General features: G+C 40.2%; 1 protein-coding gene across 5 annotated transcripts in view; it reads right to left on the bottom strand.

The window, feature by feature from the left end:
• CERKL (ceramide kinase like) overlaps positions 1–16,389 on the bottom strand; it is a 130,494-nt gene extending 114,105 nt beyond the window's left edge. For all 5 annotated transcript variants that reach the window (XM_032755240.2, XM_032755244.2, XM_032755242.2 and 2 more), the window contains exon 1: positions 16,068–16,389. In XM_032755240.2, the coding sequence (XP_032611131.1) occupies positions 16,068–16,305 (238 nt within the window). In that variant the 5' untranslated portion in view covers positions 16,306–16,389. The remainder of the gene's footprint in view (positions 1–16,067) is intronic.
• Between the last annotated feature and the right edge of the window lie 9,094 nt (positions 16,390–25,483).

The following is a 25,483-nucleotide window of genomic DNA, read 5'->3' as shown; positions in this document are numbered from 1 at the left end:
TTCATAGGTGGTCAGAACTGATAGTACTTAGAGACAATATAATATAAGCCCTTCATTTTGCCAGTGAATAAACTGTAACTCAGACATGTTAAACAACCTGTCCAAAGTCTGTTACGCACCTTGCTATCTGTTGAAACAAGATCTTAGGGCCTTCAGTGGCCACTGCTGAAATCTTTCCTACACCACAGATGGGAGCAGATTACAGAGAGCTGGAGGAAGGAAGCTATAAAAGATACTGTAGTGCTTTTCATACTTCAAGGTGTTATCCATTAGGAAATTGTGAAGTTAATTTCACAAATCATAATGAGTATTTGTTTGCAATGGAAACAAGAGCATATCAGAGTGACTCTTAAACGGCAATGGTAAGAATTGTTTTGTGAAACTTTGTTTTAGACAAATCACATATCAGCACAGAAATATGTATAGTATCTGTCAATCCCTAAAGGGTCGTCATTTCAGAGGACCGAGGAAAAGTGGAGGAGACACATGTTTCCAACATGAGATAGCACTGTGAGCATTTGGCATCTCTGTCACAGAGATCCCTAAATTGATCACTCTTAAACATACTAACATATGAGCTTAACATTGCCTAATCTTACCCATTACTTACTCTCCCCATCAGCTTTTCCTTTACGGGAAATAATGACATTATATTTATTCACACAGGACAGTAAACAAATCTTTCTTTGGGGAGGCACAAAAAAATGCCTGACTCTTCTGCTTTAATCGAACATTTCAAATAAAAGCTTACCCCTTGTTAAACAGATGTCCCAAAAGTTTGTCCTTGGTTGAGATGTAAAACAATGCCAACAGGTGATCAGTGATGCTTTTGAAAATACTGAACTCTGAAAATATCTGATCCAATATCAGCACAAGCTAAGGGCTAAACCATGAAATATGCAAATCAGTCTGTGGCATCTGTCCATGTCCCCTTTCTGAGGTGTATTCTCAATTTTTGGCTTTTCACACCCAGTCCCTGGCACCATACTGGGGGCTGGCCCCACTGGGCACAGCACTTGACCTGCTCTGCCTTGGCAGGGTCCCATGACCCAGAGTGGTCTGACCTTTCACACTTGACTTCAAAAACAGTCACCTGATCCCTTCATCATTTCTTCAGGATTTTTCTCATAGGTCACAGCTAGCTTCATAATTACCTTATTTTAACATAAATAAACCCACGTATGATTCCATAATTAAAATGACCATAATTTAAGATTGTAATAGAAAGATCATCAGGCACCACTGTAGTCAATGAAAAAGATATTTTCTGAATTGATGATGCCCTTTTGTAAACACAGTTTATATTATAATGGCAGTATCCTAATCTATTTATGCCCTGCTCAGTATTTTCTACTCTGCCGCTGAGCAACATGGAACCTTCCTGCCATGAACCTCACATCAGAGGAGTGAACCAACGTTAACTCTTACAATAGAAATCCTGGAATAAAGCAAAGTTGAAAAGAACCTCAAGGAGCTCAACATATAATGGGGAAAAAAACAATCAAAGTTTCATTCAAAGTCTCAGTATAGGAGATCCAATTATGCCTAAACAGAAAACAACTGTAATGAATCATTAATTTTAATGAATGTAAACATGTAATCATTCAAATAAAAAAAAAGCACAAAGGAAGCTAATTCCCAGCAGCTGGAACAGCATGAAAGCGTGTATAGAGAAACAGTTTTGTAATTCTTTCAATTACAGGATGGTAAAATATGAGGAAACTACTGAGAAATGAGGATGCAGAGACAGGCAGGAGCCAAGCATGGAAATCTTATGCCATGTTGAAGAGTGTGTCTCTCATCCCGTTTTCTACTTCAGTGGGCTTCAAACAAGACAGTCACATTCCTGCTAGGCAAAGAGGGAACCCAGACAGACAGACTCGGGATCATTTACCCACTACTCCAATCAAGGCACCCATGCTTTTATCTGTTATATACTGGTGATGCATTTAAGAATGTTTTTTTAAAAAGAGTTTTGATGTTTAAAAGGGGGAGAGGGGAATACTGCCTTTGTAGTTAATAGGAGTCGGTATCAAGTATGTAGGAATGTATCACCAAGTTATAATAGAATAGGCAAAACTAAAGTTCATGAGGCCAGTAAACCAGTAACAAATTCATTCATTCAAAAAATATTATCCATATGCCAGGCACTCTTCAAGGTGCTGACAGTAAAGAAAAAAGATATTCTGAATATCTTCCCTCTCCTCCATCGAGATTTAGTTTCTATCCTCCACCTGCCCTGTTCACTGGGAGGTCTTACTGCAGGGACTGCATCAAGTGCTCCCCTTGCCCTCTGGCTTAAAGTTGGCTTTGGACTGTGAAATGGGCCAGAAAAGAAGGAACTTGGGTAATTTAGGATTAGTGAGGATTAGTGAGGTAATCAGTCAAGCTGAGGCAAAGGCCACAGCTCCTGCCTAGTGGTCTCCTCTACATAGTCTCTCTGAATCCAGGTTCAGGCACCTGCTCCTTCACTATGCCCTTTTGAGCTTAAAAATGGTATCACCTGCCCAATTATTACTAGTCCCAAGAGTACTTCACTATCTCTATATCTACACCTTTATAAATAATGACTTTTTAAAATTCTTCTCAAGTTACTCTAATATAAATGTGCCCTTTTTTTTCCTATTAGGACAGTCCCTAATATAACAGACAAATCCTTGCCATCTTGAAGTGGGGTGGTAATAGAAAGACGGAGATTAGAAATTATATAGTATACAAGAAGACAAATGCCACTGAGGAATATAAGGCAATACAGGGAACCAGGATGTATGTAGCAGATGGGAATTTTATACAGGTGACCAGAGAAAGCCTTAGGAAGAAGCTAACTTTTGTGCACAGGTTCAAAGGAGGTGAAGGAGTAGGTCAAATGAGAGATTATAAAGGCCTGGGCTAGGGCAGTGATTAGTCAGACAGAGAAGGACGGTAGATTGGAGAAATACTAAGTAAATAAAGTAGGCAGGATTGGTGGGTGTTTAGAAATAGTGAGTAAGGGACAGTGAGGCTGGAGTTACCTTCAGAATCCTGACTTAGATAACATTCCAGATAGCTTCCTAAATACTCCTTCACTTACTAAGCCAAAATATTCACTACTTACATATGCAATTGTATGATCTATCCCACATAAGCTACAAGCTAATTCTAGTTATCCTAGTTATCGTCCCATAACTTACACAAACCTAAATAGCAAAGTTAAATATTCTGACAGCTGATGCTGATTAGTGAGTTCCATAACCATGATAGGGAACAAAAGATCAGCGTTAGTCTACGGAGCAAGAAAAGTTGCTTTTCTTGTAAACTTACTAAATTTATGGCACTCCTGGAGGTGGATGATGGTAGATGAGAACCACAGTGGGCAATACTGACCAGAAAGCATGTAATGGGGAACAGCAGATCAGACCACACTCCTTGGGACTCCACCATTTGGCAGGCAGATAGAATGAAGTTCCCATGAGAGACTGATAAACTAGGTGCTGGTGGTATTATAAAAACCAAGAGAGTTAAGTCAAAGTCAAATGAAGGAGAAATATAGAAAAATAAGGACTGAAAGTTTCCATTTCATTGAGCAATTAGAAGACTTCTGCTAATCTCTGCCTGAAGAGTTTCAGTAGAGAAAGAACAAAGCCAGGTCTCAGATGGTTGAAGAATAATTAAGAAGTGAACTAATGGAGGTGGTGAGAGTAAGCCAATTTTTCTAGGAGATTATCAGAGCAAGTGAGAAAAAAATAAAAATAAAAAGCAAGGTAGCAGCTAGAGAGAAAAGCTTGTAGGATCAAGGCAGGGAACTGTTAGAATGGGAGAGTCCTGAACATATCTCTGTGCTTAAGTGAAAGAGCTGGTAGACAGTGAAGGCTAAAAACCAAAGAAAGAAAGTGTAACAGATGAAACAAATTTCTAGATGAAGCTGAAGAGATGGGATGGGTTTGCCTTCAATAGAGATGACTACATCTATTCTGGGGTCATGAATGGAAGCGAATGAAGGCTGAAGGTCACCAAAATGGAAAAGGTGTAGAAAGTCTGAAGTTGTAATAATGATTGCAATATGACCACCACCACTGGCCAGACTTTAGATGAAGAACACTGTGAGCCAGACAGCAAAGTTTTAAATAAACATAGAAGAAAAGCTGGAAAATCATACTTTCTCTTCCCTGGGGAGCCCAAAAGACAGCTTGTCAGCCCTCCAAGCCTGCAAGTGTCCGACCTGACAACTAGCATGACATGCCTGTCCCTAGCAAAACTATACCACCATCAAAAACTCCTGCAGCCTAGGCCACTGAGGAAATCAGACATTGCTGATGAAGATTACAGCTGAAGAAACTACACAGAGACCATGGTACTGAATCCACCCCAAACCAAAGCCAATGTACCATACCCAACCAACACTCTAGGACCCATCTACAGGAAAAGTCTCTCCCTGTGAAAGCTACTGCATACAACTGGAAAATGTGACTATACTATATGTGCAGATGTCACAAGAAACATGAAAAAGCAAGGACACATGACACCGCCAAAGGAACACAGTGAGTCTCTAGTAACAGACCCCAAAGAAAAGGGTGTTTATAAAATGCCTGAAACAAAATTAAAATTATCTTAAAGAAATTCAGCAGGATACAAGAGAATACAAACAACCCAATGAAATCAGGAAAGTTATAAAATGAGAAATTAAAACAAGATCTATCATTTAAAACACAGAAATCTGAAGAATGCAGTGAATAAAAGACACAATTGAGAGCTTCATGAATAGACCAGATCAAGCAAAAGAAAGAATTTCAAAATCTGAAAATAGGTTTTGTGAAATAACCTAAAGTTTAAAAAAAAAACTAAGCAAAGAAATTTTTGCATTATAGAACTGGCAGATGGAAAAAAGTTGAAGAAAGGCACAGAAAACCTATTTAATGAAATAACAGCTAAATACTTCCCAAATATTGGGGGAGATATAGACATCCAGATGAAGGAACCACAAAGATTCCCAATTAGATTCAACCCAAAAAGATTCTCTCTGTGGCACATTATAGTCAAACTGTCAAAAGTTGAAGACAGAGAATTCTAAAATCTTCAAGAGAAAAGCATCAAGTTACATGCAAGGGAATCCTCATTAGACTATCAGTAGATTTCTCATCAGTAACCTTAAATTACGATGTATGCCAGGAGAGAAAGGGATAATTTATTCAAGATGCTAAAAGAACAAAAAAAACAAGTCTCAGCCAAGGACAAAAGATACTATATCTAGCAAAACTATCCTGGAGGAGAATAAAGGCCTTCCCAGACAAACAAAAGCTGAGGGAATTCACCCCTACACCAGCCTTACAAGAAATGCTTAGAGGAGTGCTACAGCTGTAAATGAAAAAATGATCACTATCATGAACACATGTGAGAATATAACCCTCACCAATAGAGGTAAATTTATAAATCTAACTCAGAATGCCCCAGTGATATCATGTTACTATGTAAACCTCTCAAGCCTCTAGATGAAGGTTTAAAGTAAAACTGGTCAAAAACAACAACAGCTACAATGGCTAGGGAACACATACTAAAGAAAAAAAGGCAACAAAAATATAAATTAGGGATGGCGCAGGAAAAAAGTCTAGAGTATTTTTATGTGACCAAAGTTAACTTGCTATCAGCTTAAAATAGTTTATTATAACTACAAGACTCTTTATGTTAGCCCCATGGTAGCCACAAAGAAAGCAATTACAACAGATACATAAACAAGGGATAGAAGGAAAACAAAGCTTAGGACCACAGAAAATGACCAAACCACAGAGGTAAACAAGAAAGAAGAACTGAGAATCTACAAGACAACCAGAAAACAAGTAACAAAATGGCAGAAATAAGTTCTTATCAATAAAAACCTTGAATGTAAATAAATTATCTAATGAAAAGATATAAAGTAGCTGCAGGACTGGAAAAAAACACTCAACTACATGCTGCCTAAAAGAGGCTTACCTCACCACTAAAGACAGACCAAAAGCAAAGAAATGGAAAAAGATATTCCATGCAATCAGAATCTAAAAGTGAGCAGGAGTAGCAATACTCGTATCAGACAAAATAGACTTAAAGTCAAAAACTGTAAAAAGAGACGAAGGTCATAATATGATAAAGGGATCAATTCAACAACAGTATATAACAATTATAAACACACATGTACCTAATACCTAAGTACCCAGATACATACAGCAAATATTCAACCTAAAGAGATAAACTCTGATATAATAATAGTATGAGACTTTAACAGCCCACTTACAATAATGAATAAATTATCTAGACATATATACACAAACACACACAGAGAGATCAAGAAATATTGGACTTAAATTAGGTATTGATGGGATGTATCTCAAAATAATAAGAGCCATCTATGACAAACCCACAGCCAATATCATACTGAATGGGCAAAAACTGGAAGCATTTCCTTTGAAAACGGGCACAAGACAGGGATGCCCTCTCTCACCACTCCTATTCAACACAGTGTTGGAAGTTCTGGCCAGGGCAATCAGGCAGGAGAAGGAAATAAAGGGTATTCAGTTAGGAAAAGAGGAAGTCAAATTGTCCCTGTTTGCAGATGATATGATTGTATATCTAGAGAACCCCATTGTCTCAGCCCAAAATCTCCTTAAGCTGATAAGCAACTTCAGCAAAGTCTCAGGATACAAAATCAATGTACAAAAATCACAAGCATTCTTGTACACCAATAACAGACAAACAGAGAGCCAAATCATGAGTGAACTCCCATTCACAATTGCTTCAAAGAGAAGAAAATACCTAGGAATCCAACTTACAAGGGATGTGAAGGACCTCTTCAAGGAGAACTACAAACCACTGCTCAATGAAATCAAAGAGGATACAAACAAATGGAAGAACATTCCATGCTCATGGGTTGGAAGAATCAATATCGTGAAAATGGCCATACTGCCCAAGGTAATTTATAGATTCAAAGCCATCCCCATCAAGCTACCAATGACTTACTTCACAGAATTGGAAAAAACTGCTTTAAAGTTCATATGGAACCAAAAAAGAGCCCATGTCACCAAGTCAATCCTAACCCAAAAGAACAAAGCTGGAGGCATCACGCTACCTGACTTCAAACTATACTACAAAGCTACAGTAACCAAAACAGCATGGTACTGGTACCAAAACAGAGATATAGACAAATGGAACAGAACAGAGCCCTCAGAAATAATGTCGCATATCTACAACTATCTGATCTTTGACAAACCTGACAAAAACAAGAAATGGGGAAAGGATTCTCTATTTAATAAATGGTGCTGGGAAAACTGGCTAGCCATATGTAGAAAGCTGAAACTGGATCCCTTCCTTACACCTTATACAAAAACTAATTCAAGATGGATTAAAGACTTACATGTTAGACCTAAAACCATAAAAACCCTAGAAGAAAACCTAGGCATTACCATTCAGGACATAGGCATGGGCAAGGACTACATGTCTAAAACACCAAAAGCAATGGCAACAAAAGCCAAAATTGACAAATGGGATCTAATTAAACTAAAGAGCTTCTGCACAGCAAAAGAAACTACCATCAGAGTGAACAGGCAACCTACAGAATGGGAGAACATTTTTGCAACCTACTCATCTGACAAAGGGCTAATATCCAGAATCTACAATGAAGTCAAACAAATTTACAAGAAAAAAAACAAACAACCCCATCGAAAAGTGGGCAAAGGACATGAACAGACACTTCTCAAAAGAAGACATTTATGCAGCCAAAAAACACATGAGAAAATGCTCATCATCACTGGCCATCAGAGAAATGCAAATCAAAACCACAATGAGATAACATCTCACCCCAGTTAGAATGGCCATCATTAAAAAGTCAGGAAACAACAGGTGCTGGAGAGCATGTGGGAGAAATAGGAACACTTTTACACTGTTGGTGGGACTGCAAACTAGTTCAACCATTGTGGAAGTCAGTGTAGCGATTCCTCAGGGATCTAGAACTAGAAATACCATTTGACCCAGCCATCCCATTACTGGGTATATACCCAAAGGACTATAAAATCATGCTGCTATAAAGACACATGCACACGTATGTTTATTGCGGCACTATTCACAATAGCAAAGACCTGGAACCAACCCAAATGTCCAACAACGATAGACTGGATTAAGAAAATGTGGCACATATACACCATGGAATACTATGCAGCCATAAAAAATGATGAGTTCGGCCAGGCGCGGTGGCTCACGCTTGTAATCCCAGCACTTTGGGAGGCCGAGGCGGGCGGATCACAAGGTCAGGAGATCGAGACCACGGTGAAACCCCGTCTCTACTAAAAATACAAAAAATAAGCCGGGCGTGGTGGCGGGCGCCTGTAGTCCCAGCTACCCGGAGAGGCTGAGGCAGGAGAATGGTGTGAACCCGGGAGGCAGAGCTTGCAGTGAGCCGAGATTGCGCCACTGCACTCCAGCCTGGGCGACAGAGCAAGACTCCGTCTCAAAAAAAAAAAAAAAAAAAAAAAAAAAATGATGAGTTCATGTCCTTTGTAGGGACATGGATGAAACTGGAAATCATCATTCTCAGTAAACTATCGCAAGGACAAAAAAACCAAACACCGCATGTTCTCACTCATAGATGGGAACTGAACAACGAGAACGCATGGACACAGGAAGGGGAACATCACACTCCGGGGACTGTTGTGGGGTGGGGGGAGGGGGGAGGGATAGCATTAGGAGATATACCTAATGCTAAATGATGAGTTAATGGGTGCAGCACACCAACATGGCACATGTATACATATGAAACAAACCTGCACATTGTGCACATGTTCCCTAAAACTTAAAGTATAATAATAATAAACAAAAAAGAAATATTGGACTTAAGCTGCACCATAGACCAAATGCACCTAGCCGACACTTACAGAACATTCCGTCCAACAGCTGCAGATATACATTCTTCTCAAATGCACATGGAACATTCTTGAGGACAGATCACATGTTAGGCCACAAAACAAGTCTTAACAAATTTTAAAAGATTAAAATAATATCAAGTATCTTTACTGACCACAGCATTATAATACTAGAAATCAGGCCAGGCGCAGTGGCTCATGGCTGTAATCCCAGCACTTTGGGGAGCCAGGGTGGGCAGGTTGCTTGAGCCCAGCAATTTGAGAACAGCCTGGGCAACATGGCGAAATGGTGAAAGCCATCTCTGCTAAACACACAAAACAAAACAAACAAACAAAAAACAAATTTAACCAGACACAGTGACACACACCTGTAGGCACAGTGACACACACCTGTAGTCCCAGCTACTTGGGAGGCTGAGGTGAAAGGATTGCTTGAGCCCAGGAGGCAGAGGTTGCAGTAAACCAAGATCGCACCTCTGCACTTGGGCCTGGGAGACAAAGCAATACAGAAGGAAGGAAGAAGGGAGGGAGGCAGGGAGGGAGGGAGGGAGGGAGGGAGGAAGGAAGGAAGGAAGGAAGGAAGGAAGGAAGGAAGGAAGGAAGGAAGGAAGGAAAAAGAAAAGAAATAAACTAGAAATCAACAACAAGAAAAACTGATGACTTCACAAATCATGGAAACAAAATGCTCCTAACCAACCAATGGGTCAATGAAGAAATTAAAAAGGAAATTAAAATTTTTCTTGAGACAAGTGAGAATGAAAATACACCATAACAAAACCTATGAAACATAGCACAAGCAGTTTTAAGAGGTAAGTTTATAGCAATAAATGCCTATATCAAAAAAGACAACAGATTTCTGACAAACAGCCTAATGATGCACCTCAAAGCACTACAAAATCGAGAATAAACTAATCGGCCAGGCACGGTGGCTCACGCCTGTAATCCCAACACTTTGGGAGGCCACAGCCGGCAGATCACCTAAGGTCGTGAGTTCGAGACCAGCCTGACCCACATGGAGAAACCCCATCTCTACTGAAAATACAAAATCAGTTAGGTGTGGTGGCACATGCCTGTAATCCCAGCTACTCAGGAAGGCTGAGGCAGTAGAATTGCTTGAACCCGGGAGGCAGAGGTTGTAGTGAGCCAAGATCGCACCATTGCACTCCAGCCTGGGTAGCAAGAGCGAAACTCCATCTCAAAAAAAAAGTAAAAGAAAAAAAGAAAAAAAAGAACAGAACAAACTAATCCCAAAGTTGGTAGAAGTAAGGAAATAATTCAACTCAGAGGAGAAATAAATGAAATAGAGACTAAAAATAATTTCAAAAGATGAACAAAATTTAGAGTTGGTTTTCAACAAATTTCATCAAATTTGACAACATAGAAAAAATGAAGTCCCAGACACATATAACCTACCAAGATTAAATTAGGAAGACATATAAAATCTGACCAGACCAATAATAAGTGAGGAAATTGAATCAGTAATAAAGTCTTTCATCAAAGAAAAGCCCAGAAACTAATGGCTTCACTGGTGAACTCAACCAGACATTTAACAAACCAATATCAATTCCTCTCAAAATATTTCAGAAAACTGAAGCAAAGGGAATACTTCCAAACATTTCATGAGTCAAGCACTGCCCTAATTCCAAAATCAGATAACAATACAACACAGAAAACTATAGTACAATATCCCTGATGAACACAGGTGCAAAAATTCTCAAGATATTAGCAAACCAAATCCAACAGCACATTAGAAAGATAACTTGCTATGTTCAAGTGCGATTCATCAGTGGGATCAGAGGGATGCAAGAATGGTTCAACATATACAAAGCAGTAAATGTGATACATATTAACAGAAAGACAAAAACTGTATGATCATTTTAATAGATGCATTAAAAGCCTTTGACAAAATGTGGCATAATTTCATGATTAAAAACCCAACAAATTAGGTATGGAAGGTTTGTACTTCAACACAAAGGCCACATATGACAAATACACAGCTAACATCATACTGAATGGGAAAAGACCAATAACGAGATCAATTCTAAGATCAATAACAAGAAAAGGATGCCCACTTTCACAATTTCTATTCAACATACTACTGAAAGTTCTAGCCAGATAAACTGGGCAAGAGAAAGAATAACGAGCATCCAAATTGGAAAGAAGCATGTCAAACTGTCCCTGTTTGCAGAAGATATGATCTTATAGATAGAAAACCCAAAATGCTCCACAAAAGAACTGTTAGAATTCAGTAAAGTTGAGAGACACAAAATCAACATATAAAAATCAGTAGCATTTCTATACACTAATATTGTACTATGTGAAAAATGAAGAAAATTCCATTTATAGTAGTTACTTTAAAAAAAAAAAAAAGATACCTAGAAATAACCAAGGAAGTGAAAGAATCTCTACACTGAAAAGTATAAAACTTTGATGAAAGAAAGTATCTTCCCACATCAATAAATGGGAAGATAGTACATGTTCATGGATTGAAATAATTATATTGTTAAAATGGCCATGCTACCCAAAGTGATCTATGGATTTAATGCAATCACTATCAGAATACCAACACCATTCTTTACAGAAATGGAACAATCTGAAAATTCATGTACAACCACAAAAAAACCCCAAATAGCCAAAGCAATCCTGAGCAAAAAGAACAAAACTGGAAGTATCATACTACCTGACTTTGAAATACACGATAAAACTATACTAACACAGCATGGTACTAGCATAAAACCAGACAGACCAATGAAATAAAATGGAAAGCCCAGAAATAAATTTTTGCACCTACAGCAGCCAACTGATTTTTTAAGATGTCAAGAACATGCACTGGGAAAAAGACAGTCTCTTCAACAAATGGTACTAGGAAAATTAGATATTCACATGCAGAAGAATGAGATTAAACCCCTCCCCTCTCACCATATACAAAAATAAAAATAGATTAAAGATTTAAAATGTAAAACTTGAAACTATGAAATTACAAGAAAAAGGGAAATTATTCTCGACACTGAACTGAGCAAGGATTTTTAAAATAAGACCTCAAAAGCACAGACAAAATAAGATTACATCAAACTAAAAAACTTTGCACCTTGAAGAAAACTATTAACAAAGTGAAAACAGCTGCAGAACGGGAGAAAAATATTTGCAATCTATTCATGCAACAAAGGGATAAAACCCAAAATATATAAGAAACTTAATTCACTAGAAAAAATAAAAATGATTTTTTTTTTTTTTTAAATGAAGTCTCACTCTGTTACCAGGCTGGAGTGCACTGGCACTATCTCGGCTCACTGCAATCTCCACCTCCTGGGTTCAAGCAATTCTCCTGCCTCAGCCTCCCAAGTAGCTGTGACTACAGGCACATGCCAGCACACCCGGCTAATTTTTGTATTTTTGGTAGAGACAGGGTTTCCCCATGTTGGCTAGGATGGTCTCGATCTCCTGACCTCGTGATCTGCCCGCCTCGGCCTCCCAAAGTGCTGGGATTACAGGCGTGAGCCACTGTGCCTGGCCAACTTGGTTTTTTAAATGGACAAAAGACTTTAATTGATAGGTCTCAAAAGAAGACGTACAAATGATCAACAGGTATTTAAAAGATGCTTGACATCACTAATCGTCAGGGAAATGCAAATCAAAACCACAATTAGATACACCTCACTCCAGTTAGAATGGCTATTGCCAAAAAGACAAAAGAAAATAAGTATTGACACAGATATGGAGAAAAGGGAACACTTACACACTGTTGGTATGATTGTAAACTAGTACAGTCATTACGGAAAACAGCATGGAAGTTCCTAAAACAATTAAAAATAGAAGTATCATATGATCCAGCAATCCCACTACTGGGTATGCATCCAAAGGAAATAAAATGAGTATGTTGAAGAGATCTGCACTCCCATGTTTATTGCAGCACTATTCACAATGGCCAAGATAGGGAATCAACCTAAGTGTACAACAATGGATGAATAAAGAAAATGTGTTATAGAAACATAATGGGATACTAGTCAGCCATTAAAAAATAAAGTCCTGTCAATTGTGAATGCTAAGCCTGGAGGACATCATGTTAAAGAAGTAACCCAGACACAGAAAGACAAATACCACACGATGTCACTCACATGTAGAATCTTTTTCTATTATAAAAGGTTGATACAGATAAGGCAGAGATTAGAATAGTTACCAGAGACTGGGAAGGGGAGGGGAGAAGGAAGGATGGGGAGAGGTTAGTCAACAGACACAAAGTTATAACTAAGTAGGAAGAATAAATTCTGGTGTTTCGTTGCATAGTGTGGTGACTATGGTTAACAGTAAAATACTATATATTACAAAATAACTAGAAGAGAGTCTTTTGAATGTTCTAACCCACAAGGAAATGATGAAAGTGTGAGGTGAAGGACACACTACTTTGACTGGATAACTGTACAACATAAATATCAAAACATCAAATAGTATCCCATAAATAAGTACAATTACAATGTGTCCATTAAATTTTTTTTAAACAATTAAAGTTATTAGACCAGCTGTTGGATCTGGTTGAGTTAATGTGCTTAAGAAGCACATGCATAACATTATATCACACATTTAAAATATTTCTCTACTTAAAAAAAAAAAAAATCCCCAAAAAGCGCTGATACTTTGTGCCTCCCAACTTGACTTATAGCCTCTTTTCGAAAGCCTCACTTCTACAAGGAAGGGTGATAACACATCCATTATTCCAGGTCACCCCTGAACCCAATAAAAAGAACTACAATTACTACGGTTATGCTCATTTACCCTGCCAACAAGACCATCAATTTGTCCCAATTTTTGGCAGTCATAGCTTTCATAAAATACATTAATGTCTTTGCTCATTACTCAAGATGGAAAATTAGAAAAAAATCACATAGTATTTTATTTCATCAGTGAAAACAAAGTACTATGAGGTTTAAAAACTAAGCAGTCTTGAAAACATAGGTATGTTCCAATAATCTCCAGTGACCTCCCCTACCCACCCTCATCCTTTTCTGAAGCAGCCAGTCACTTGCCAACCAGCAGTGGACATGCTCTCCCCCCACCACATCTCACCATATCATGTCCTCCCAAGTACGGTAACTTTGATGTAGCTCTTCATCCATTTAATCTTTTACCACTCACATCTAAGCTTATTCAACAACAGAGTATTTCTAACATTTAAATATATCATCTCTTAATATCTCCTTCTTATTTCCCAATGTTTGTTTTTGTTTGTTTGTGGTGCTTTTTGAGATGGAGTTTCACTCTTGTTGCCCAGGCTGGAGTGCAGTGGCGTGATCTTGGCTCACAGCAACCTCCGCCTCCCAGGTGCAAGCGATTCACCTGCCTCAGCCTCCCAAGTAGCTGGGATTACAGGCGCACACCACCACGCCTGGCTATATTTTACCTAAATAAAACATCTCTTGGTTTCTTCCATAAACAGAAGTACTTACTAAGGCTCTAGGCTTCTGTGCCCCCAATTTTAGAGGCCCAAAGTGGTTTGAATACCAGGTATTAATTACAAAGAAAAAGGGTACACCTGTATGAAGGAAAAGACCACCAAATGGTTTTAGGGCATAATTAAACAAAGAATCAGTACTTGCAACCTTTAAAGTTACAAATCTGTCAAGATGTATTTTAGAACTCCACTGCCAGGGGTGCGCTAATTAAACCTATTTTACCTTAATCACCACTCAATATAAAAGAGCATTTCTTTTCTCATGTCGTTGTTTGCTTTTTTTGTACACAAATACTGCAACACTGGTTTGTATGACCTCTCATTGCGCAATGTCTCATTTTAATTCTATAGTATTTCAGCTGCACTGTAGGTTAAATTGGCTCTTTGGGTTAATCCAAACTCTAATTATAAACTTCTATATTGCATAACTCGAATTGCCTGAAAGACTTACAAATAATTCTATAGCTGTATCCCTAGCTTTTAACTTAAAAGGTTCAAGAAAATACACCTTGGTTTTTAAAACACCTGAAAACACTTTAAGGTCAAAGACTGTTTTCGTGAAGTGAGCGAGCATGGCACATGCAGCACAGGCAGAATTCACAATCGCAACCAGTGCTGAATCCCTGGCTAGTTGGTTTCCTTTTGTTAGACTTTTGAGTAAGACTTTAAGACAGTGAGTCTATTCTGTAACATAAGTAGCACACTGTGTCTTGTTTTCCAACAGGGGAAGGCAATTTTTTTAATTTCATAAATTTGTATTTAGCTAAAAGAGGTTGAATACCAAATTCCGTTTCCCCCAAGTTATCTCCTCGCAAGTAGAGTAACCTTGATGTAGTTCCTCCCCCGTTTCATCTTTCACCACTCACATCTAAGCTAATTCAACAATGGGGAGTATTTCTCAAGTTTGGACTTAGAAATAAGACTATATGAAAGTCTACTTATAAGACTTGTAAAATGGTCTTTATAAAATATCTGTTAAGTCTATAAGTCTATTTGACTAAGACGTGAAAATAGACTCGAAGTATTTCTGTTGTAAACTACAGCATTATAACATTTTTAGGTAACTAAAATTTTAAGTCAATAAAAGGCAAACGTAAGCAAACCGCTTGACGTAACTAAGCATCACAAAACTGTGATCCAATATTCTAGGATCAATATTAAAAATCAAGTTTCTGGACCGAGCCTGAAGAAGTCTTAATTCTAGACAATGGCAAGGAAGTTGAGGGGCAGAAAAAAATCCAGAAACACTCCCAAAGCTCTGGAGTTACATTTTCAAGTCAGCAAAATGAGAGTTGGATTCAGAACTCTTGTGTAGGCATAATCTGTAAGATGTTTATAGTTTCAATGTACCATCAAAGTTGATGGATTAAAACTTTTTCAACTTGGAGGGGCGGAGTAGGTGACCTCACATTTGTAAATTACCTCCCCTTTGGGGCTCAAGATTTTCTGCTGAGACTGAGCAAAAGCTGAGTGTGACGTTTGTCCGGGGAAGGTCCCGGAGGCGGGAGATGGCTAGGTAGCGAAAGAATCCCTGGGGCTTCTGGGGTGGGGTTCTGGGGTGAGGCGAGGGGCGTGAGTTCCCGGTTGGGAAGGAGGAGGCGGCGACTTGGGGACTCGGTAACACGTCCGGGCAGTGAGGAGAACACGGGGAGGGGAGGAGAGAAAAGGGGAGGGTGGAGCGAAAGCGCGTGGGTGCAGGCCTTGGGCCGGGGAGAAGGAGGAAGCGCGGAGGGAGGCGAAGACGCTTGGGGCCGGGCACTCACCCGCCGGGCGCTCGGGCTGAATGGGCCGCCACCGCAGTGCTCGCTCGCCCAGCACCACGTCACAGCTGTCCCTCCCGATCTCGAAGATGCCCCGGAGCAGAATCCGCTCGGCCGCCGCCTCCGTCTGCTGCGGGGACGTTAACAGCGCCGAAGGCACAGCGGCAGCCTCCGGTGGCGCCTCTTCCTCCCGGCCGCCCTCCAGGGCACTCACCCGGTTCCTGCGCCTCCTCCAGGGCATGGCGGAGTCGCAGGCTGGGCCTGAGCCAGGGGTCCGGGGAGGCCTTTGGAGAAGGAGGTGGAAGGCGCGGCAGGCCCAGCTCTAGCCGCGTCCTGCGCTGCCACAGCAACGGCGCGCAGGGCAGGGACCCAGGAGGGAGGCGGGGCCGCGCCTGACCCAGTCCAGTACCCTGGCCTGCCAGCCTCGCCGCTTCGCCACTCACCACAAAAAGACCCAGCTGCAAGAGGAAGAATAAGTGGCTCCCTCCGCCTAGCTTCTCCTGTAAAGTACGATTTCGTACTTTTCGTTACCCTCGAGTTAAACCAGCCCTCCTCAATCTTAAACTTGCGTATCATCCCTTGGGCATCTTGTTCAAATGGAGATTCTTATTGAATAGGTGTGGGACTGGCCCCCAAATACCACATATCTAAGAAAATACTAGGTGATGGATCCCGCTGGCCAAGGAACACACTTAAGAGTTGCAAGGGTGGAAGCCTCTGTTTCTCCACCTCCCTTCCAGAGGGTTCCCTGGAGAGCGGAGGTGATGCTTTACAACCCTGTTTCAGAGTACTAGCGCACTTCCCAAAACCCCTGAGGGGAAGCGAAAGATAAGGCCCTGGTTTGCATAGACAAATTCGCATCTGACAAATTCAGTATTAAAGATAATTACGTGCCTCCAGGTGTAAGTATTTAGGGTCCTACTTTCCCCCAAGGTATCTCCTCTGCAGTCTTGTCTTTGCCTGGATCTTGCACTCCCTTGAGGGAGATTACAAGCAGCAGGGCTTCTCTTTCACGCACTGCCATAAAGAAGTGTCACCTGGAAAAGGAGAAGAGCCCTGGGGGGATTCACCCTTTTCTTCTGATAACAGATTTCTAAAATCAGCTGCTCAATTTTGAAAACACAGAGAGTCTGGAGGCTAGTGATTCTCAATAGTGGTTGCACATTAAAGTTACATAGGGAACTTTTGAAAACCCAAATGTCCAGGCCACGCTCAAGACAATTAAGCTGGAATCTCTGGAGGCGAGACCCAGACTTCCGGATTTTTTAAAGTTCCCAGGTAATTCCAGTGTTCAGCCAAGGCTGATAATGGCTGCTCTAAGCAGGGTGATAACACAGGGAGCTGAGTACTTGTAATGGGGAAGCAGTCAGGAAGAAAGTGAGTCCCTGGGAAGAGGAGCAGGTTGGGAAGTAAAGCAGAAGGCTTTTTTTTTTTTTTTTTTTAAAACAAGGTTATTATCATCATATTGAAAAAAAGGAGTAGGGGAGTTGAAGAGGAAATTAAATTCATAGGGTTGCAGATCTAGTTCCAGTGTTCTAGTGCCTAAACAGTTCTATCATAGAGGCAGCAAATTCTTATTCTGTCCTCATTCCTGGTCACACTGCAAAGTCACAGAAAGAGCTAACTATAGCAGGAGTTTCTCAAGGTTCTTAGCTCAGATGGTTTGTAGGCCTAACCAGATCCCTACCAAACATAAAGCACTGTGCGCCAGTTAAGCTAGGACTCTTACTGTTTAATGCTCTGACAATAAGTATCCAAGCTTCGAGGAAAAGCAAGGAAGAGCTTCAGTTTGGTCTGACTGCAATGAGCTATTTCTTAGAGCAGAAGTGCAGCTGCTGCTAAACCCCCATGCAGGCTTCAGGTGGCTCTGTTCAGCAGTCATTAGAGGGAAAAGGATGGTGCCCTTCGCAGAATGAGTTGCAGTTCTGGAGTCAGCATCTTGTATTCACAGCTGTTAGGCAATCAACACAATTAGAGCTCACTGGCATTTTAAAAGCTCACCCAGAGCCAGTGCAAACAGGCCAAGCCAATGGCTACTCCTTAGGAGCTTTGCAAAGGGGCAAGTTGCCATTTTTCAGGCTTCACTCAAGCCAGGAAGTCAAAAACAGTGGCTTTGAATTGTCCTGAAGATGGAAGTAGTAAGAGTTGTGTTTCCTTCTTTCTTTCTCTTTTTCCTTTGATAAGCTGCCCTCTTCCAGGGCTGGAGTGCCCTAGGGCTCTGTCTTTAGGATCTATCCACACACTGGCCCGTGCTTTATGTACTGTCCAGCGTTCTGCAAATGATGTCACCAGCTCCAACCACTCTCCTGAACTTTAGGTATTATGTCCAACTGCCTACCTGACATCTCTACTTGGCTGTCCAATAAGCTTCTAAAACATATCTAAAACCAGACTCATGATTTTCCATCACAAACCTGTCCCTCTCAGAATGTTTCAAATCTGTAGTGTCAAAATCCTTGATATCATCCATGTCTCCTTTGTCTCATGCCTTCAATCCAATCTACCAGCAAATCCCGTCCGTTCCGTCTAGAACATATAGTCCTTTCTGCCTGCTGTCATTGCAGTCTGCATTTCTGCACCCCTCAGCTGGACAACTTCAGTCTCTGCTCTCCCAGCCCAGCTCTCTGCTTTCCGTTTCCCCTGTGCTGGCACCTCCAGCCCAGAGCCGATTTTCCATTTTGGAGTTACATTGTGCCTTTAAAAAATAACGAGAGCGTATAACCCTGCTCACAACCTTCCATTGACTTTCCATTATTCTTGGAATAAAGTCAAAATGCTTAGGAAGGCGAGAGGTCCTTTATAATCTGGACCCCGGCTATGTCTCCGAGATCACCTACTAACTTTTTCCCCTTGCTCATTCACACAAAGCCTTCTTGCCAGTCCTCAAACACGTTGAGAAGAATAATCCCTTCTCAGAGCATTTGCATTTGCTGTTGCCTCTGACTGGAATGCTTTTCTCCCCACCAGATGGTTCATTCCTTCACTTTGCTCATTTTTCTGTTTAAAGGCCACCACCTCAAAGAGGCCATTCCTGAACACCCTCCATAATTCACCATCCTGTAAACCTGTGTATTCATTTCTTACTGCTGCTGTATCTAATTAGCACAAATTTAGTGACTTGAAACAAAACCAATGCATTATTTTACATTTCTGGAGGTCAGAAATCCAAAATCAGTTTCACAGGACTAAAATCAAGGTGCCAGCAGGCCTGTATTCCTTCTGTAGGCTCTAGAGGAAAATATATCTCCTGTTTTCCAGCTTCTGGAGCAGCGGTCCCCAACCTTTTTGGCACCAGGGACTGGTTTTGTGGAAGACAGTTTTTCCACGGATGGGGGCAGTTTGGAGGGATGGGCATTTTGGAGGCATTAGATTCTCATAAGGAGCACAAATTAGATCCCTTGCATATGCAGTTCACAGTAGGATTCAGGCTGCTATGAGAATCTGATGCTGCCACCGACCTGACAGGAGACAGGGCTCAGGTGGTAAGGCTTGCTTGTCCACCAGTCACCACTCACCTCCTGCTGGGCGGCCTGATTCGTAACAGGCCACAGACAGGTACTGGTCCATGGCCCAGAGATTGGGGACCCCTTTTCTAGAGGTCACCTGTGGATTTTCTTTTGTTCTGTTGTTTGTTTTGGCTCATGTTCACTTTTTCCATCTTCAAAGCCAGCAGTCTAACATCTCTCCTCTTTGCTTCTATCCTTAAATCGTCCCTTTTCCTCTGTCTTTGACCTTTGTCGCCCCGTCTTATAAGGACTCTTATGATTACATTGGGCCTGCCCAGATAACTCTTAATTATGTTTTCAAAGCCTCTTTTGCTATGTAAGGTAACATATTCACAGGTTCTGGGGATTGAAACATGGACATCTTCAGGCTGCCATTAATCTGTCTACCATAACCTGCTTTAGTATTCTTTACAGCACTTACTATTGATTCTTATTACATACTTCTTTGTTTATTGTCTAGCTTCCCCACTAAGTTAGTGCACTTAGTAACAATACTGAAATACAGAGAACACTCAGTAAATTTTAAGTTTGTTAGAATATAAGCTCCTTGATGGCAGAGAATTTATCTTGTTCACCATTAAATTCCCAGTATCTATCACAGTTCTTAGTAAACAGTAAGTGCTCAATTAATATCTGAAAGAATGAATGAACTTCTTCAACATTTATCTATAAAAATAATACCAAGATACCCTAATTATTTCACGTTAGTTCCTGAAGATCAATTGTCTCATTAGTGATTCGTGCATATATATATATATAATACTAATGCATGAAAATTGCTTTCAAAAAACTTTCAGGAAGCTTCCTGAACATAGCTTTCCCTCCTTTGCCTGAAACTTGGGTATTTGTTTCCAGAGCATTAAACACTACAGGTCCTAGTTTAAAAGGCACTTTGTTGCTTTATGTTTGGAAGGGATTTGACTAGATCTGGAAACACAGTCTCCATCCCTGGTTCTTAAAAATCCAAGTCTGAGCAGAAGACCATAAAATACATTCTGCTATTGTTAACATTGCTTTCAGGAGGCCTTTAAGTATGCTCTGAAAACAAATACTGAAACTTCCAGAAGAAGGGCAGCAAATCCCCAAGTAATGGGTCAGTGAGACAGACTCTGGAAGTCTGGGCCACCTTCTCAGTGCCACAGATAGAGGGAGAAAAATTCACAGCCGACAGAGACATTCAGACCCACTTCAATGAGGGCAACAGACAAGGAAGTCTAATTCCAATCAGGACCAACTGCCATGGATCTGAATTTTAGCCAGTGGGTAATCCTATGATAGTCCCTTTGATCTCCCTGAGTCTCTGCTGGAGTTTGGAGTTTATGTGACAAATGATTGAGGGCTTATGCTATCATCAACATAGTTCTTTCTCAAACTCCAGTTTATGGAATTTTTTTTTTATTAAGAACTTCTCACTGAATGTAGAATAAAATCCAAACTTCTATTATGACATATGAGACACCATATTGTCCAATTCCTGCCCACCTGCTCAAACCCTCTTTTCTATCAGCTTTCTTCTATTATTAGTATGTGTCCTACCACACTGGCCTTCATTCTACTCTGCAGATAAGCCAAGTTCATTCTCATTCAGGGCCTCTGCTGTTGCTGTCTACTCTGTCTGGAACACTTTTCATCATGGTAGAGCTTCACATGGTGCCCAGGCCAACTTCTTGTCACCTCAGAAGGTCTTCCCTGCCCAACCATTCCAAAATTGACCATTATTCAATAATATTTTCTTAATTGCACTTTATACCATGTAAAAGTATGTAGTTGATTTATAATGTTTACTTATGTCTGTCTCCTCTCTTATATCAGATTAGTACCTCAGTTGAGAATAGTGATTTAATCGGCTTATTTATGGTTCCATCTCTTGCGTCTAAAACAGTGTATTTATATAACAGATGCTCAATAAATGTGTTAAATGCATGATGAGTAAACTTTTTAAATTTAATTCCTTTATTAATTTCAGATATTTAACATGTCTCAATGGTGAGAAGAGAGGTTAATAACAGCAAATTGTATTTACTTTCTCCGTGTCAATATATTTTGAGTGAGGTGAGTTTTAGTTGTGTCCACCTCTTAAACACTTGTAATGCTAAATGGGCACATCATCAATGTATCAAGGGGACTGCTTCCCTCTCATGCTGAGTGGGAATTTTGTCAGAATGTTCCTGCTATTCTGGCTCCTGCTGCCCAAAAGGTACAGGGCCATATGTCCCTACAACAATCACAGAAAAAAATAGAACAAATCCTAGAATCCCGCCAAGTCAGAATATCAAATTTTCTGCACATACCAGTTTTTTGTACTCAGATGGAAACTGTTAAAAGTGAATTGCTCAGCTGTATTCTAAGACACATCTCACCCAATATGATCTCTAGCATCTCAATCAGCAGTAACAAGAAGTAACACAGGCAAGAAAAGTAGGCCCTCCCTTTTCCTTTCCTCAAGTTTTTGAAAGCTCCTTTTTAGGTAGGTTCTAATATTCATAAACTTGGAACAAAAAAATGAAATGTATTTCCAGCAAATAGGGAGCTTGAAATATTCTCACAGTAATTGCTAGCAATGCTGTATTGTAGAGTCTTAAATTAGGTGTAACCAGGCACACAAATGAAATAGGCAGTTTAAGTCAGAAATCTATCCTCATTTTCTATACTGTATGTATATATGGTTTCTATGATAGCTATGAAAAAGGCATTATACTAAGTGGCAACATCCCTTCTCACTACTGAAAATAGCTGACTAATGTATACATCTATATACCCACAAAAATAAAAATAAATTTTAAAAAGAAAGAAAAAAGCTCACTTTCTTGAGCTTCTTACCCATAGGCATCAAAAAATTTGACACTAGACTTGCTTTGACTTTTGCCTCATTATTCATCACCATTTGGGGGCACTTCAGTGCCTGTGTCAACAACCTGTACAACTAAGAGTGGTTTACAAATAAGATTTTATTTCTGACATTAAAAGAAGTCCAGAGTCAGGCTGTTCCTGGGTTGGTTCATCCCATACGATGTCATTAGAAATCAAGAGCTTTGTAGCTTTCTACTTCACTATCACCAGGTAGCAACAAGGATTCTATTGTTGGTCCCGAGATGGCTGCAGAAGTGCTAAGCATCATACCCTCTCCCAAAAAATGTCCAAAAGCAAGAATGGAAGGGGCATTTGTAGGTTTTCCTTGGGAATTTCTTTTTTCTTAACCAGAAAAAAAAATATTTTCAAAAATCCCACCCAGCAGACCTCCTCTCATGTCCTATTGTTTAGAATTGGGCAACATGCCTGGCTGTAGCTTCCAGAGAGACTGGGAAAGGTGTTTTCAGCTTCCAGGTGACTGGGAAAGGTGTTTGCAGCTTCCAGGTGGGAGGTGAGACCTACTAAAAAGGAAAAAGAAGTTGGGGATGAATATTGATGAGGCAACTAACAGTGTGCTATCTCCTTTTTCCCCCCAAGCTGTATAATTCATCTACAACTGGATAACAAAAATATTTAAATGTATTGACTTAAAGCAACAATGATTTGTTATTTCTTATAATTCTGTGAGTTGGATGAAGTCAGCTCAGTAGTTCTGCTCTATGAGGTATCAACTGAATGTACTTGCATTTAGCTGGAAGCTCAGCTGGGGCTGAAATATCCAAGATGGCTTCATTTGCATGTCTGGCATCTCATCTGGAGTGGCTGGAATGAGTGGAAACTAACTGGGCCTATCTCTTTTCATGTGGTCCCTCATGATGAGTAGTCTAGCCTGAGCTTTCAAAAAATGACATTGAGTTTCAAGAGAGTAAAAGCAGAAGCTGTCATGCCTCTTAAGGCCCAGATCAAGAATTGGAATAGCGTTACTTTTGCTTCTTGCTGTTAGTCAAACAAGTCACAAGGGGAAATGGAAATAAAGCCCTTCAGTTGCTGGCAGTTGAAACAGTCACATTAAAAAAGGGAATGTATATATGGACAGAAGGAATTGTTGGCAGCCATCTTTGCAGACAGGCTAATACAGTGGACCCTGTGGATGTGGTTGTTAGTGGTTAACATCCCTCCCATTTGCAAAATATGCTCACTTTCTTTCAAGTCTCACCCAATTATGACATCAAGTGAAAAATCCAGTATCTCATAAATGTCGCTCTTTGAGTGTGCTCCTCTTATTCTGGGAATCTAGGAACTAAAAACACATGTTATCTTCCCACACAAATCCAACATACAATAATGAGACAGAGGATAATCATGATAGATGCACCCATTCAAAAGGGAAAAATATAGAAAGCACATCACAGTCACTGGTCCATAGCAATTCTGAAATTCAGGAGAGCATGTGTTGCCAGTTTCATAGACCCTGAGAAAGAGAATGTTCCTATCTCACATCCAGATCTGCTCTCTGAGCGTGGTTCCCTAATTCATCATTCTCAGCAGCTCTTGGCTCTAGCCTCTGGGCTTTTGGTTCTGCCCTCCATTTTATTCTTCTTTTCAGCAAGAAATGGCCCATGATTATAGCCAAGTAGCTTTTTCAGCCTTCTTTTTATCCATAAAACATTGGAGGTACAGAGGCTTTTAATGTTAAACTTGTAAACCAAAAATAAAATCCCAAGCCACCCAGCCATCTCAATGGACTCCTCCTCTCAGCCAAGGACATTCCAAAGTTAACCTGAAAAACTAGTTCATGCCATGGTGGGAAAAGGGACTCAGACATGCCTCATTATACCCTCCTCTCTTTTGGAATTCAGGCACAGCTGACCAGCATTAACATCAACACTGAGACCTAAAGACTGTTAGAACAGACTCTTTAAGTCTGATAAGAAACCTTTAAAATCTAGTCTCTCTGAAGCCTGCTACCTAAAGCTTCATCTGCATGATAAATTCCCTTTTATTAATTCCAGGTCTTTAGATAATAACTCAACCAATTCCCAATCAGAAAACCTTTGAATCTGCTTATGACCTGGAAGCCTCCACTTTCAGTAGTCCTGCTTTTCTGGACTGAGCTAATATTCATCTTACATGTATTGATTGATGTCTTATGTCTCCCTAAATGTACAAAACCAAGCTGTAGCCTGATCACCTTGGGCACATGTCATCAGGACCTTCTGAGGCTGTGTCACAGGCATGTCCTTAACATTGGAAAAATGAACTTCTAAATTGATTGAGACTTGTCACAGATACTTTTAGCTTACAAACTGTTTGTAAATGGACAAAACTCCTATAGAAACTTTGTGAGCTTACTTTATGTAGTTCACTTATCTTACGGATATCATGTACATGTGTGAAATTGTGATATAAGAAGAAATATGTATTTTGATCTTCATCACTGGCTTCTGGGCAGAGCTCCTAAAAAATCCTTGTAATTCCCAAGAGATTAAAGCAAAAGTTGAATTTTTTGTTGTTGTTGTTATAGTATTAGTCTTTTTTCCCCAGCTCCTGAAACAACTCAGAAAGATAAAGGAAAAAGGTGCATCTTTTGTCATTCAAAACCATCCCCTTTCAACCACACTTGAGTTTATGTTAATGAGGTGACTTTCAGAAGCCCCCTAAGGATGGGGGGACTAGTTGCCAGGAAAGCTCACCCTGTGATTACAGAGTTGGAACTTTTAGCTTCACTCCCAATGTTGAGGGAGGGGAAAGTGGCTGGAGGTTAAGTTAATCACCAATGCCAGTATTTCATGAATCATTCCTACTTGACAAAGCTCCATAAAAGCCCTATATGAAGGAGTTCTGAGAGCTTCTGGGTTGGTGAACACATGGAGGTGCTGAGAGACTTGTGCTCCATGCCTTTCCCCCATTTTTCACCCTATGTATCTATTCCATTTGGCTGTTTCTGAGTTATATCCTTTATAATAAATTGTTAACCATAAGTAAATGTTTCCCAGAGTTTTGTGAGCCATTCTAGCAAATTATTGAACGAAAGAGGGGTTTCCTCCAATTTATAGCTGGCCC

Source organism: Hylobates moloch, unplaced genomic scaffold (genome assembly GCF_009828535.3).
Source record: "Hylobates moloch isolate HMO894 unplaced genomic scaffold, HMol_V3 SCAFFOLD_1, whole genome shotgun sequence".
NCBI lineage: Eukaryota > Metazoa > Chordata > Mammalia > Primates > Hylobatidae > Hylobates > Hylobates moloch.
The sequence above is the reverse complement of the archived record's forward strand: the minus strand, read 5'-3'. Positions and strand labels throughout refer to the sequence as shown.